Raw genomic sequence first — 16,371 nt, 5'->3', positions numbered from 1 at the left:
AAATCTGTGCAGCTGAGCAAGTCAACAGGACGCAGCAGATTCTAACCCTTCCTCTCCCACAGGGAATGGAGGCCAGACACGGTGTCAGTGCCTCCCAGTAATGCTCTGTTATTTGATGGTTTTGACTTCACTCAGCCTTTTTGAGGGTATGAATATGAGGAGATTATGAAGACAGAACAGTAGAATGGGCCTGAGGAACCTTAAATACGTTATTTGACAGTACAATATGTGCCTCCATAGAAGCCATCCCTAGGCTACAAACTGGATGTGTGCTTATCCTTCATAGGAAAAGCACTTTGAAAATGCTCATTTTTTACTGTACTGTAACTCAACGTAGTAATCTATTTTATAGAAGCAAAACCCATATGTAATCCCAGTTGAGATTTTACACTGAAAACTGAAGTATATTAGAGGTAAGATTGCCACACTCAAAGGAAAAATGAAAGACTAAAGTTCCTACTTTGTAAATTATGATGGAGAAATGTAAACAGAGAATTCTAGGTGGAAAGAAAAGAGATGGTTTTCACTCAACATGAGATAATACTCATGTTCATGCTTTGTTGATGTTGAAGCCCTAGGTAAGTGGTTATAAAGGTTATCATCAAATCATTCATAAATGGCCACAGAAGTAGACTCTACTTTGCTTTAACTACTTAACACTATGGTTCTGTTATTATCTAAAATATACTTAAAATATATAATCATGTCTAAATGTACAGAAAGGATCACTGAATTCTAAAAAAAAAATAATTATCTGATAATACCCATACAAATCTTTAGCCTTGTGGTTTCTGCATATTTGATCACACTAATAAGCATTTTCTGTATCAGACATTAGAGCAGTAGTAGCATAACTGAAGGTGCTGGTGGTGGTGGTCTACTCTCATCTGCCTCTCGTGACCCCATAGATCGTAGCCCCACCAGGCTCCTCTGTCCATGGGATTTCCCAGGAAAGAATACTGGAGTGGGTTGCCACTTCCTTCTCCAGAGGGTCTTCCCAATTCCAGGATCAAAACCAGGTCTCTTGCAGGTTCTTTACCGACGGAGCCACCAGGGAATCCCATACAACTGAAGGTAGTCTTTCATAATTCTGTACTTCTTTTTCTTTTTCTAACTAACGTATGCTTTAGAAAAAGACTGTTTTTCTTTCTCCCTGCTCCTAAATTTACCCATATGCAAAGTACATTATACATACATGTTTCAAAATAGGATAATAACTTGCTCATACTAGAATGAATCTCATTGTAACCATGATGGTACATTGTTTATGAAAAAGCAATGGACTAAAGTTTTATTATACTATAGAGTAGAAAGAAAAAAGGTTCAGATGATTATCAAGCATGGTTCCCAGGTACAAAATAACCTAATTCCAATAGAAATGACTCTATCTAAGTGGACATAAGAACACTATTATCCAAATGTGAAGTAGTATTTTAAGACACACAATAATCAGAACATAATGTCTTGAACAAAGCGCTCACTAACATCCTAGCAGTGCCTGGTTGTAAATGTTTTCCTAAAGTTAGGAGAGCCTGGAAAACTTCAACAAATGATTCATTTTTTATGGACTGCTTGCAGCATTCTCTTGTTTCTCTCTGAAAATCTTAACATATTCTGAGAACAATGGAAGAAAGCTTTGCCTTCTAGGGGAAGATCCCCTAGAGAAGGGAAAGGCTACCCACTCCAGTATTCTGGCCTGGAGAATTCCATGGACCGTACAGACCATGGGGCTGCAAAAAGTAGGACACTTTCATGGTGGAAAAATCACTTGGATTTGGGAGTAAAGACTACCTTTGTGAGCTCACACTGCCCACAGTTTATAAAACTTTTTAAAATAATAAAAAATAACACAGAAGGTTTAGGGATACAGACAAAAAGGATGGATATTCCACATGCAGCCCCTAGAGGGTTAAATCCATGTGGTTGGATTGAAGACAAGAGTTCATACACCTGTTCTCATGAACTATAATGAAGCTACTGATTTGAAACTTAATTTTGTAGTTCTCATTAGTAAAAGCTCTCCTGAATTCTAATACTTTTTCAATGCATTCTTTTAGAATTTTCTAAATCTATTACTTTATCAATGATTATTTTACCACTTCCTTTCAGTTTGTTGTACTACTCTGTCTTAAGTGTAAAGTACTATTTTATACTATATAAAGTATTTATACTACATAAAGTATATACTATTTTATACTATATAAGGTATAAAATACTTGATAGTAAAATAGCTTCTTTACAAACTAGCTACAATAATAAAAATAAAATGGTGTTGAGTTTTGAATAACAATTTCTAAAAAATAATTTAACTAAAAAGGTCAGATTTAAACATTAAAAAGCTAGAATTCAGATTGTGAGCTCAGAAACAATAAAAAATAGTTTCAGAGTGAAGCAGTGATAACCAACCTCAGGGGAATGCCAAAGAGAATAGAAACAAACAAACTTATATACCAGATCTATTATGGATCAAGAAAGGACAAGAGACTAGAAAAACTTCAAGGATTTAAATTTAATGAAAATTAAAAAATAAAAAAGTGTGCTATTTGACAGGCCAGGAAAAGTGGTAACATTTTTAATAAATGTTTAAATAAATACCATTACAATTCAGTGCTTTGAAGAGAAATGCTCAATGAATTAGAATAACTTTCCCAATAATAAGGGTTCAAGAGAAATTAGAAAATATAACTTTCTACTCCATAGTATATTTTATAATAGCTAAAAGTAAAATACCTTTTATTATTTATTATTTGTAAGCCATTCTTGTTTGCAAAGCACTGTACATATGTAACAGGGTCCTTGCAAAGGAGGCATAAAGACACCCTTTCACATACACTGCACTTCATCTGGCACAAACACCCCCTTCCACACTGTACTCCAGGAAATCTGCCCTACTTTTGCTCTCTGAGCTTAACATGCTCATATGATATCCTCTGTCTCATATGATAACTTCTGCACAGGTGGTTACCTCCATAGGAAAGTCCCCTTTTCCCTTTTAACCTGCAAAATAACACTACTGATCCACTGTGCAGCTTCTTCCTTAGGTCATGTTCAAATTTTTGAGTGACTAGCAGGGACTGACCAGCTGGCTGGCAGATGGGGCCGGGGCTCGCTTGGGCACTTCTACAGGACGTTGGCTATTTACCCAAATCATTGTGACCATAGCTAACATCTACACCCCCCCCAAAAAGTAACCCCACAGTATTACATTTTTACTAGACCAGTGCCCAACAGTGGAAAGCATGTGTTCATTTACACCCTTCTTGGACTAGAAAGACAAATTGTTGTACAGAAAATTTTACAACCTCTGTTTACCTATTTAGCTTAAAGAAGGAAGAATGGGAGTGATTTTCCAGTCTTGAAAGATGAGGAAGAGTAAGTGCGCAGGGGTGGCTGAGCACAGGAGAGTCCAACAGCAGAAGGAAATATTCGAAGACCCAGAAAAAAATTGACGTTGCCTCTAGGAATTAAGTGGCTTAGTGTCCACTCCAGACCACTGCATAAAACTAGGAGTAGTGGGACATGCATCTAGCAAACACAAGTCCAAATAATTCTAGGGGGTCCAAAAATAGCTCTCTGATGTCCAAGTAAGCAGTCAGAATATGAGCTTTATTTGAGGATTTGAGAAAGGAGAAGGCCTGGATTAATGCAAACTAACGCTGAGCTACAGTGCTAAGTGCAATCACTTGCACATAAAAAGTGAATTGCATTTTTGAATAAATAACTGCTCAAAATGAAAAAAGAATTATGACTTCATAGTTTTTCATCTAAAAACTAGATTAATATATAATACCATAAGCAATTTTGTCAAGTGAAGCAAGTTTGCTGATCACCAAGCTTGACGTGCAAAGTAAATATACCATTCCCACTGTTTTTAATTAACTCTTAGAGGAGTCATGTTTTACGTTTGTTTATTTCAGTATTGGTAAGAACTCTGTGTTGGGTTGGTTAGGCATTAGAATGCATTAGCAGACAGTGAAAATTATAATTTTTAAAAAGGAATCTGTGGGTGGAGGGAGCTTTGGAAATAAAAATTAAGTTGATGTATACCAGGCAATTACCCTGATTATCTATTATTTATGCAGAACTGTGTGGAGAGGGAAGGTAGGAGGAGAAGTGTGAAGCAACACTGTTGCTATTTAGCCACTAAGTCTTGTTCAACTCTTTTACAACCCCAGACTTTATTTTTTGGGGTTCCAAAATCACTGCAGATGGTGACTGCAGCCATGAAATTAAAAGATGCTTACTCCTTGGAAGGAAAGTTATGACCAACCTAGATAGCACATTGAAAAGCAGAGACATTACTTTGGCAACAAAGGTCCATCTAGTCAAGGCTATGGTTTTTCCAGTGGTCATGTATGGATGTGAGAGTTGGACTATAAAGAAAGCTGAGTGCCAAAGAATTGATGCTTTTGAACTGGGGTGTCACTTTCACGTTTCACTTTCATGCATTGGAGAAGGAAATGGCAACCCACTCCAGTGTTCTTGCCTGGAGAATCCCAGGGAAGGGGGTGCCTGGTGGGCTGCCGTCTCTGGGGTCGCACAGAGTTGGACACGACTGAAGTGACTTAGCAGCAGCAGCAGCAGCAGCTGGAGAAGACTCTTGAGAGTCCCTTGGACTGCAAGGAGATCCAACCAGCCCATCCTAAAGGAAATCAGTCCTGAATGTTCATTGGAAGGACTGATGTTAAAGCTGAAACTCCAATACTTTGGCCACCTGATGCGAAGAGCTGACTCATTTAAAAAGACCCCTATGCTGGGAAAGATTGAAGGCGAGAGGAGTAGGGGACAACAAAGGATGAGATGGTTAGATGGCATCACTGGCTCGATGGACATGAGTTTGGGTAAACTCTGAGAGTTGGTGATGGACAGGGAGGCCTGGCATGCTGCAGTCCATGGGGTCACACAGAGTTGGGCACGACTGACCAGCTGAACTGAACTGAAGACTGCCAGGCTCCTCTGTCCAGGGGATTTCCCAGGCAAGAATTGTAGAGTGGGTTTCCATTTCCTTCTCCAGGGATCTTTCTTACCCAAGGATCAAACCTGTGTCTCCTGCATTGGCAAGGTGAGTCACAAGCAAAACCCATCAAGCAACATTTGCTAATGCTAAAGATCTTTAGCATGAAGAAAACTAAGAGATCATGATTGCCAATTACTTCTGTGTAGATATTACCTGCACATTATAAACACTATAGGTCTACTTAAATTTTACTTTTTTCATATACAAGGCTTCGGATACCCTGTCTTAATACACATACATTCTCTTATAACGAGTTACTAGTCATTAAAATGTCACGAAACTATACAGTTTAGTCTCTTGTTATCTGTTATTGAAGACTATTTTTTTTCTGAACATAATGGTTTTACCCCAATAAGTTGTGGAAAATACATCTTCTACATGAGGATGAAACATCAGATCAATCTTCCACATTAGTAAAACAGAGCAAGCTTAACCAACCATCTCAAGTAATACACCATTACTCATTTCTTAGTCTACATTAATGCTTCTATACGCTGTTTTACTAGACCCAATACGAAACATAACATCATGTTAGCATTCTACACCTGAGTTCTCAAGGGATTTTTTTTTTAAGAAGCTCTGCATTTAACCTAAATATGATTTTTTGACTCTTGATATCTAGATGATTGACCTGGTCCTACACTTTATGGAGTTCAAAATGAACAAGATTCTCTTTATTAAACATTAAATATTTTACTGGTTATCTATGCCACAATGGTAAAACTGTAAAATGTTCCACCATCATTATTTCTCAAGATTATCCTGTATGCTGAATGTGCTTAATTATCCAAAGACAATCACTGACATTATATTAGAAGACAAAGGAGGAGAAACATTAAAAAAAAATTAGACTAATAAAAATTGTCTAATAAAAATTAGACAATATTCATATATTAGAAGTCATTGGAGTAAATAAAATTCATTTTTAGTTGTCAGTAATTTAAACTGAAAGTAACATAATTTTGATTCCATATTTAGCATAAGAAATTATTGAAGCATTTAGCTAACTTCTTGCCTGGAGAATCCCAGGGACAGGGGAGCCTGGTGGGCTGCCGTCTGTAGGGTCGCACAGAGTCGGACACGACTGAAGTGACTTAGCAGCAGCAGCATATGATGAATTGATAAATACTTATCAATTACTGGGCATTTATTAGGTATAAAACATTACTCAGTTGACTGCATGGGTAGAAAATCTTCTGTATCAAAAATTTAAAATCCATGAATCTAAATGCTTATAGAATTTGGAATGTTTTTGAGTCTTAACTCATTAGACAGAGGACAATGTCTTTTTCAATACCTTAGATAGCTCCAACAATACACTACATTTTAGTCTACTATCTGACATCTCTGTGACATATGACTGCATTTGGACAGGAATTTTCATCAAGTCTCAAAATAGATCACAAAGTGCTATCATGAAACACATTTTGATTTGGCTACTTAATATTCTTATGAACCTAATAACATTGTAATTATAAAAATACTGGGATTTCTTTGGAGGCAATGATGCTGAAGCTGAAACTTCAGTACTTTGGCCACCTCATGCAATGAGTTGACTCATTGGAAAAGACTCTGATGCTGGGAGGGATTGGGGGCAGGAGGAGAAGGGGACGACAGAGAATGAGATGGCTGGATGGCATCACTGACTCGATGGACGTGAGTCTGAGTGAACTCTGGGAGTTGGTGATGAACACGGAGGCCTGGCGTGCTGCGATTCATGGGGTCGAAAACAGCTGGACACGACTGAGCAACTGAACTACTACTAATGCATATTATATATTGTAAAACAGTGAAGATCCAGAAACAGTTATGGTTAACATTTTAATGTTTTCCTGGAATCCTGTATTCTATAAAAATGAAATAAAATTTGAAACAAAGAGTCTGTAAAATTTTGGATACTGCTTTTTATGTAATATTTTATATAATCGTTTCTCGTATTAGCTAATATAGTAAGAAAATGTCACCACATCGTTTTGATGATGCACAAGATTCTATAATTTGGAAATATCAAACATTATCTGTATGTTGTTTTGTTCCACATTTTATAATGATTCCATATGTTCATTGTACTTAATACCTTTATGAGATGTTGAGAAAGCAAGTTAAGATGCAGCCCTTAAATTTACCCAAAATGAATCCTAGCAGATACTAACCACTATCTAGAACAGTAGTAATAACCATTCATGTTACTTTTATATAATTGTAAGTTATCAATAAGTTTTACCTTGTAGTTTTTTTAATTAATTTTATGCTTTAAGATTAAATGCATTCTTATACAGTTTTCTTACAGGTTATTTTTTTAAAATTAATTTTCTAAAACTTCTAGAAATAATATTAAGAAATTGAGTATAAAATTTTTCTATTACTGAATCAAATATCTCATATGAAATACATGTATTTGTGTTTATTTCTTCAATGATTTATGCTATCTCAATATGATAGCATATCATATTGAATCATATCATATGAAATATATGCATGTATTCAATAAAACAATTCCAATATATATTTAAAACTTCTTGCATATGAGCAGATTGATTTCAGATGAGTCTTTGAAATCTTTGAACATGACTGCATCCCAGTGCATTCCTTTCCTTTTAGACAACAAATAAAACATTTACCAACAGTTGGCCTATCCTAGTTATTAAAACTTTTTTACACAGATTGTCACCAGCTGAGCTAAAACAGCAGCTGTCCACTGGAAATAATTGCAGAAATGTTTTGCCTGTTGGCCTGAAATCAAACATATGTTTTCCTATAACAACTAAAACATAACTTTCTTTGTTGATGTGTGTTAATTACTGAGAGATGTTAATTACACAGTTATACACCTGGATTGTCACTAGCATAGAATCCCAGAGTCTTGAGTGTAGGCATTTTCATACATGCTTTAATTTTTAGTGTTTCAGACATTTGAGAAAATATGACTATATTCTGGAACAATTCCTTTTGACTTATTTTTTTAAAGATTTGTCAAAGATCATGTCTATACAGAAAAGAGGGAGCTCATTTTACCCCATATCTAATCAGAGTTGGGAGTTAATTTGCAAATAGCCTTTATTTTGGATTATAATGATTTTTTAAAATCTCCTTTGCACTTATTTTTATGATAGGTTTCATGCATTTTCCATGTTCTGTATAAATTTTTCAAATAATTTAATTAGTATAAGTGTTAAAAAAGAATAGCTGACAATACAGCTGGTGCAAGAGTTGCTAAGTCGTGTCTGACTCTTGTGACCCCACAGACTATAGTCCACCAGGTTCCTCTGTCCATGGGATTTTCCAGGCAAGAAATTGGAGTGGGTTGCCATTTCCCCCTCCAGGGTATTGGGGATCAAACCTACATTTCCTGTGTCTCCTACATCGTCTGGCAGATTCTTTAACCACTGAGCCACCTGGGAAGCCCCTTTGGCTGATTTTAGGGTTTCATTATTAATCAACAAAGAAGAATATTCATCTCTTCAAGTAGGTCACTTTAAATAGCACATTGGCCAGTAAGTCCTACTGTTACAGAGCCTCAGATAAGGACTGTGGGTTTACTCAGAGAATAGAACTGTTAGGCCTTAATTACAAATGTTACACATTTTTTTCTCTACAGTGCCAACACTTGTAACTAATTGAGTAGCTTTTTACCCCTAAACATAAAATAACAATGGTTCCAAACTCCCATTCAATGTGTCTACTACATTATTCCATCAAAGCAGACGTGGCTTTTCAGTAATTCTCTATGATATCATCCTCACAAGAAATAAAAATAAAGAAAATATTACCTTCTGTATAGTAATGATTCCTTCCTGTGTATCTTTGTCAACGGCAATCTTGAAAATCCCTAATCCATCACCATCTACAATTTTGTAATCCATTTCAGCATTAGCTCCTATATCTGCATCGGCAGCTTTAATTCTGGCCACAACAGAAGCCACTGGCAATGATTCTGGGACATTATATTGGTACGACCCTGTGAAATTAAGAACAAGAAATGAACAAAACCTTACACCAAACTAACCAATAAAATTTAATTATCTGGCTATCTTGAACTCTCTTTGCTTAATTTGCCTTTATGTCTTTATAAAATAAGATGATAAGGCAATATGAGGCAAATGATAAATTTCATACAGCTTTAAAAATTCCAAGGAAATGATTACATAATAATCAATGTCAAAGACAGCCTGGGGAAAAGCATAAGAAGTATTCCATATCAGTATGTCTAGTGGTGAGAAATATACTACTTTTAATGATAAAAATAAAACTTAAATTGTAAACAGAATTAACACTGAGTCGACTATAATTAATATGCAATTAATTTATATAAATATTTAAAATTTTATATAGTATAGCTTAGACTTCAAATGTGCAAAAAATGAGCCTAACTAGTTCTCATTCCTTAAATGTCGGGATTTCCACAATAGTATCTTTTACTGAAAAAGTTTCAGAACACTGGACAAGGAAGTTGATAAAATGCAGTATTAAGTATGACTTGTACATTAAACTCAGTTGGGGCACAACAGTACAAGAACAGTCTATGTTATTTGAACAGGAAGAAAGAGAAGCAAAAAAGGAAGAGTAACTTTTTCAAACTTTCTTTTGTAAAAACTCTTTACCATCCCTCAACTCAAAAAAAAAGAAGGAAAGAAAGAAAACCAGCTTGGGAGGCAGATGAAGAATCCTTTGAAACCAGGAAATGCCCCTTCAACATTTCCCTTTAATCATCTACTTTTTCCTGCTTCCTTGCCCTTTTGCGTTTCCTTTTGGCTGCTAACTGTGATGCATTTGCACTTTCTTATAAAGAAAAAAGAAAGGATACTCTTTAAGAGAAACAGAGAAAGGAAATTGTATCCAAATGAAGGTACTATATGCTAGAATAAGAACCTTGGTGTTTGCAATTCTATACATTTTGTTAATTGTTACTGATTTTTAAAAAATATCACAACATCATTTTTGAGTGACCCCTTTCACATATCTATAAGTTCCTTAGGAAAATCCAAAAATTTCAAGCTTAAAATAGTAACTAAAGCGTAGACAAAGAAAATCCCAGTCAAAATGAAAAAGTTAATGATATATTTTTGGCTTTCTTCACTTTAATAAGTAGGAGAGTGTTTAATAAGCTAGAAAACTCATGCTCTATCTTATCAAATCATGACAACTGAAATCACAAAAAAATCTGTGTCAATTCTTATTTCTCTAAAGCAAAGAAACAGCTAATTCTATTATGAGCCAAATATAATCACATTGTTTTGTTTATTCTTCCGTCTTCTTCTCCTCCCCCACTGTAAGCAGTTAAGAACACAATTAAGGCTAGATTCTTTTTTTTTTTTTAAATGCTAAACTTAGGATAACTTTATTTTGCCAGGAGGTATAAAAATGTCTGTTGTACAATAGCCTAAATATTAAAAATATGTAAAATAAGAATAAAACATCTAAAGAAGCAGTATTTGCAGGAAAACATGGTGACCGTCATACCTCCAGAGAAAGTGTCCTTGTTTGACATAAGCCTCTCAGAAAAGCATTTAAAGATACTGTAGTCTACACAATTCTTACTTTCTTGAGTGTTCTAAAGAATACCACGTATACTTGGGAAAAAGGACAACTAAGAGAATAAGATGAAATGCTTTTTTTTTTTTTTTTTTAAACAATCAGGACACCTCTACCTAAGAAAAATTTTCTGTTTTTTTTTCCTTTTACTTGGTTAAAAGAAATGCCACTTTGCTCAAAGAAACTAAACGGAGGAAATGTGGTTTTCTGGTTCTTTGAACTGGTTTCTTTTGAAACACTGAGTGTTTGCATTAAAAAAGATGTGGTAGGCAGTAAAAAGAACATTCAAGGTTCATGAACTGGTTAAAAAAAAAGTGTGGAATAAGAAATAAAGTTAAGTACTCTTTTTTTAATCTTTACAAATAAAGCAGTACATTTAGTATATAGAATTCATGAAGTGCATTTGAATGTTATTATTAATAATTGGAAACAACCTCAGAGCTTACAGAATGTAAAGAGCAGCATGTCTTTGACTAAAATGATTAATACATAAACAAACTTAATAACTGTCTAGTATTCAAAGTGAACCAAAAGAAAAAAAAATTACATTTAAGACAGAATACAAGGTATAATTGCTTTTATCTGCTTCCAATATCTTTATTATTTCATACTACTGAATTAAAAATCAAGTCCCTGATAAAACAAAATTGGAGGAGAATGTAATTGAGATTAATTATTTGAGACATATTTGGGGAAATTCCTTTTTAAAGACATTCCTATAATCCGGCAAGGAAAGCGAGCATGCTTGCCACATGCCATGGAACAGCTTACTTCGAGGAAAGCGAGGTGGGTTATCGTTGACATCAGTGAGGGTCACGGTGACCGACGTGGTTCCAGAGAGCCCTCCGTTTTGACCAACCATATCCTTTGCCTGAATAACAAGCAAATACTGGTCTTTAGCCTCTCTATCCATGTTTGGAAGGGCGGTCTTGATGACTCCTGAAAAATTTCAAATCCCAGTAAAATGCATCATGAATCGCTGCATTTATACTAGCGAAGAACACTGATATAGGCAGAAATAGCTCGAGTGGTTGCCTTCTGCTGTTTTGTTTACTTTTAATAACTTTAAAGCATATATTAAAGACCAAAGAGATATAACAACTATATAAACACTACAAAACACAGAAAACACTGTAATATAGAAGACCAGGATAGAGAGAGCATTATCTCTAGGTTTTACGGAAATATGACTCAAAAAATACCAGCTTAAATAAAATCTACCCTAGAAGACTGGGCAGTTGCCTATAAAATATATGACAATGAATCTTTTTCTCTCTCACCCTCTCCAATATCTTAATTCCCAGTGATGTGAAATCACCATAAACCCTTTCAGCTATTGTCCCTACTACTCTCCCAGCAAAGTAACTACATATTCTATAAATGAAAGAATGTGTCATTTATGTTTAACAAAACACCATTCCAAATTATGTTGCTGGATAGATAGGCCGTATCTGTTGTTATAAAAACCTGAGAAAAAGTATTAACGATGAGAGTGACTGTGTTCATGAAAATCAAGATACTAAAAACATCAGTGTGTTTTGCTGTTTCTCTCTAATCAATTGCATTTAATAAGGAGAACCTTGAAGATTTCAGAGGTATAAGAAACTGACTTCAGAACTCCATGCTGTTTGATAAGAAAGCTTGAACTACAATCACTGCTGCAGTAAATTAGTGGTTTTATATTAATAACCAATTATTATATAAATAAGAGACAATAGAATAATTATGAGTAAAATTTAGTTTTGCTACAGTCACCCACTGGTAAAGAATCCACCTGCCAATGCAGTAGACGTGGATTCAAACCTTGAGTCAGGAAGATCCCCTGGAGGAGGAAATGGCAACCCACTCCAGTATTCTTGCCTGTTAAATTCCACCAACAGTGGAGCCAGGTGGGCCACAGTCTAGAGGGTTGCAAAGAGCCAGACACTACCTAGCAACTGAGCAAGCACACACATATATAAAATAATACATATACTCAATATAATATACTTGGGCTTCCCTGGTGTCTCAGATGGTAAAGAATCTGCCTGCAATGAGGGAGATTTGGGTTCGATCCTTGGGTCTGGAAGATCCCCCTAGAGAAGGGCATGGCAACCCACTCTAGTACTCCTGCCTGGAGAATTCCATGGACAGAGGAGCCTGGTGGGTTATAGTCCACAGGGTCGCAAAGAGTCAGACTCAATATATGCACAGAGATCATAACAAATGAAAACACATCTATTTGATATTGCTCTATACAGATCTTGAAACTAGAAACAGGAGGTCATCTTTGCTAATTAGATACGGTAAGGAGTCTAGAATCCTACTTAATCATTTCTTGTACTTTCATCATTTCCGATAATGTCTTACCTACATAACTGGAACTCTTTTGTTCATCAATCTATTTTGTTAAAAGATTCTAACTTTTAGAATTTAAGTCAGAATTTAAAACCCCAATGACTCAGACCTGAGGGACAGCAACTCTGGTATCATGGACTTCTCAGGAGCAAAACTGGGCTGTCTTATAGAGGATGGTTCTTTAGGAAGAAAATGATTATAAACAAATTGGAATAAACATTCTTTTTTCTGCATGTTTGGCACAAAAATGTTTTTATACCCTCCAAATTTATAAAATGTTTTTAAAAGCTGCCATTTTAAAATGTTGTTCATGTTCAGCATAAAAATGTCTTTATACCTTCCAAATTTATAAAATGTTTTTAAAAGTTGCCAATTATTTAAATGCTGACTCTTCAATTGACACATATAATAATGGTCTGTGTATATTTCAGCCCTAAGTATAAGTTACAAGCCTGGATTATACCATACTCGGTCTGCCCTATTCATCACAATATCCTACAGTTCAGTAACTACTCTAGCAGTGGGAAAGAGATGAAAATATCTTTCGATAATTTAAGAATAATTTAAACAATATGTTATTGGTCCCAGTATGTTAAGATTCCTAGTTAAATAACATTCATACAATCTTAAGAAGCCATATTTTTGTTTAGTTCTAAGCAGTACCTATCAAATACAAACACACACATACACACATGTACACACATACACCTACAATGCATCAATATTTTAAGCATTTAAATTACATTTGAGTAGGCCATTTATTGCCACCTGCCAATTCAGGAGACATAAGAGATGTGGGTCCAATCCCTGGGTTGGGAAGATCCCCTGGAGTAGGGAACGGCAACCCACTCCAGTATTCTTGCCTGGAGAAATCCCATGGACAGAGGAGCCTGGTGGGCTACAGTCCAGGGGGGTCTCAAAGAGTCGGACATGACTGAAGCTACTCAGCATGCAGGCCATTTATTGTCATTGCTGTTTTTTTTTTTGTTTTTTGTTTTTTTTTAATTTTATTTTATTTTTAAACTTAACATAACTGTATTAGATTTGCCAAATATCAAAATGAATCCGCCACAGGTATACATGTGTTCCCCATCCTGAACCCTCCTCCCTCCTCCCTCCCCATTCCATCCCTCTGGGTCGTCCCAGTGCACCAGCCCCAAGCATCCAGTATCGTGCATCGAACCTGGACTGGCAATTCATTTCATACATGATATTTTACATGTTTCAATGCCATTCTCCCAAATCTTCCCACCCTCTCCCTCTCCTACAGAGTCCATAAGACTGCTGTTTTAACAATCACTTATTCTAATACACTACACTGGACCCTGCTGCTATAACCACAGCAATACAAGATCTCTTTAACTCCTTCACTGAACTCCTTTAGTTATCTGCACACTGCTTACAGAGAATCTCTAAAACATCACTGCTGCTGCTGCTGCTAAGTCGCTTCAGTTGTGTCCGACTCTGTGCGACCCCATAGACAGCAGCCCACCAGGCTTTCCCGTCCCCAGGATTCTCCAGGCAAGACCACCACAATGATCATCAAAAGAAGCAGAGTCATATACCCATTTGGTTCTCTGAGAACTGTCTGAGATGTAGATATTCTTCTGAGAACCATAATGATTCTATGAATATTTCATGCCTGTTCTTCAATACTTCCCTTAACTCTAATATTGAAGACATTGAGTATTGACCTCAATAAGACTCACTGTTACCAAGCTTAACAATCTCTAAGATTCCTGGGACTTACATATCTCTACTTCTCTATGTCTTCCTTACTTTTCTTCTTTTTCTTACCTTTTTTCTTTCTCTTCTTCTTTCTTCCTATCATAACTGTATTTATTTATAATATATTTAAAATAAACTAAGCATTGAAAATCTTGAATATTTGATAGTGCATTTCATAAGATGACACTTAACGGTGTGTTTCACATTAAACACATGATTAATAGTTTCATACAGATGATAAAATATTAATGAAATTCTAAAACAATTTCCTACCCATTCAGTTTTCATTTTTAATTTCTCAGTATGTTTAAGTGAGTTTGCATCCTGCACAGTTATTATAATGGAGAAAGAGCCATAGCATCTCAATTAACCAGCAAAGAAAATAGAGCTGCCTTATCTTCTCATGGTTTTGTTCAGTGGTATTATTTGAAAGAAAACACAGAATTATCAGGGGAGAAGTCTGGTAGTCAAAGTTACTCACTTATTTTTCACACTTCTAATTGTCTCTTTGCAAGTGATCCTATAAATAACACTTTTCCAAAGCAAAAATCATCACAGAGTTTGCAAAGAAATGCAGGGGGCAAAGGTAATTTCCAAATACCTCAATTATTAAACTTTTTTTTTTTACAAGAGAGAAATAACTAGGTGAGAATTGAATTTAAATAAGAATATTCAAACATAATAGATTTCTAGTTCTATGGCTTTTGTGAGCTTTTTACTTTTGAGTCTAAGCTGTCTACATTTGGAAAAGAATTCTCATAAACTGTATATGATCTGCATTTTGGTGAATATTATAGACACACACTCACAGAGAAAACTGTTTATACTGTGTCCCTAAAGTGGTAGAAGCCAGTCTTGTCTAGTCATAGCCTTACAGTTCTATGAGGCTTTCATGAGAGATAATAGCATTGTTTTAATAATCAATAATTTTAAGCCACTTATGATGAAAAGAATATACCCTGCATCTCTTTAGAAAAAGAGACTGGCCCAGATTTTTGGCTTTCTGAATAATAATTTCTCTATGGATGTATCATCTGACCCAGTAACCCAGAGCTTCTCATTTACTTTTATATTTATAATTGATGTTCACAAAATGTATTATGTATGAAGCAAATTTATCACTGCTATTTTTCAACAACTGTCTGGTTTTTAGTCTGGGAATAAATTTTCAGATGATTTTCTAATGTCCTAAGTCATTTCAGTCGTGTCCGACTCTGTGTGTCCCCATAGACGGCAGCCCACCAGGCTCCCCGGTCCCTGGGATTCTCCAGGCAAGAACCCTGGAATGGGTTGCCATTTCCTTCTCCAATGCATGAAAGTGAAAAGTGAAAGGGAAGTCACTCAGTCATGTCCGACCCTCAGCGACCCCATGGACTGCAGCCTTCCAGGCTCCTCCATCCATGGGATTTTCCAGGCAAGAGTACTGGAGTGGGGTGCCATTGCCTTCTCCGTTCTAATGTCTTACCAGCCATCAATTTTCTTTCAAGCATGTTCTGTTGTCATGGAATTTCCTTAAGAAATTGTATGTGTACTACATGTAACAGACAAGAGCCATTTCTGAAGTCTGCCCTGGTTTATGGAACCAAACAATTACGAATGCATGCAGCCTACTCAGTCAAACTCTGGGTTAGTCTCAGGAATCTAGGCAACCACATGAGTCCGGTAACATGGGGCTGGGCTTTTCACATTGTGTGGCTTCAATATACATTAGATGTTCAGGTAAATCTCTGCCTAGTAAATTTTTTTTCCCCTTAATT

General features: G+C 35.8%; 1 protein-coding gene across 4 annotated transcripts in view; it reads right to left on the bottom strand.

Moving 5' to 3' along the window:
- The window catches only part of CDH7 (cadherin 7), a 139,662-nt gene that overhangs the window by 51,353 nt on the left and 71,938 nt on the right, over positions 1-16,371 (bottom strand). For 3 of the 4 annotated variants that reach the window (XM_044934463.2, XM_044934462.2, XM_044934461.2), the window contains exons 5-6: positions 11,321-11,488; positions 8,788-8,975 (exon numbers count right to left, since the gene is read on the bottom strand). In XM_044934463.2, coding sequence (XP_044790398.2) covers positions 8,788-8,975; positions 11,321-11,488 — 356 coding nt within the window. The remainder of the gene's footprint in view (positions 1-8,787; positions 8,976-11,320; positions 11,489-16,371) is intronic. The other variant, XM_044934465.2, reaches the window with a different exon arrangement.

Source organism: Bubalus bubalis, chromosome 22, assembly GCF_019923935.1.
Source record: "Bubalus bubalis isolate 160015118507 breed Murrah chromosome 22, NDDB_SH_1, whole genome shotgun sequence".
NCBI lineage: Eukaryota > Metazoa > Chordata > Mammalia > Artiodactyla > Bovidae > Bubalus > Bubalus bubalis.
Note: the sequence above shows the minus strand (reverse complement) of the source record. Positions and strands in the feature narration are given on the sequence as shown.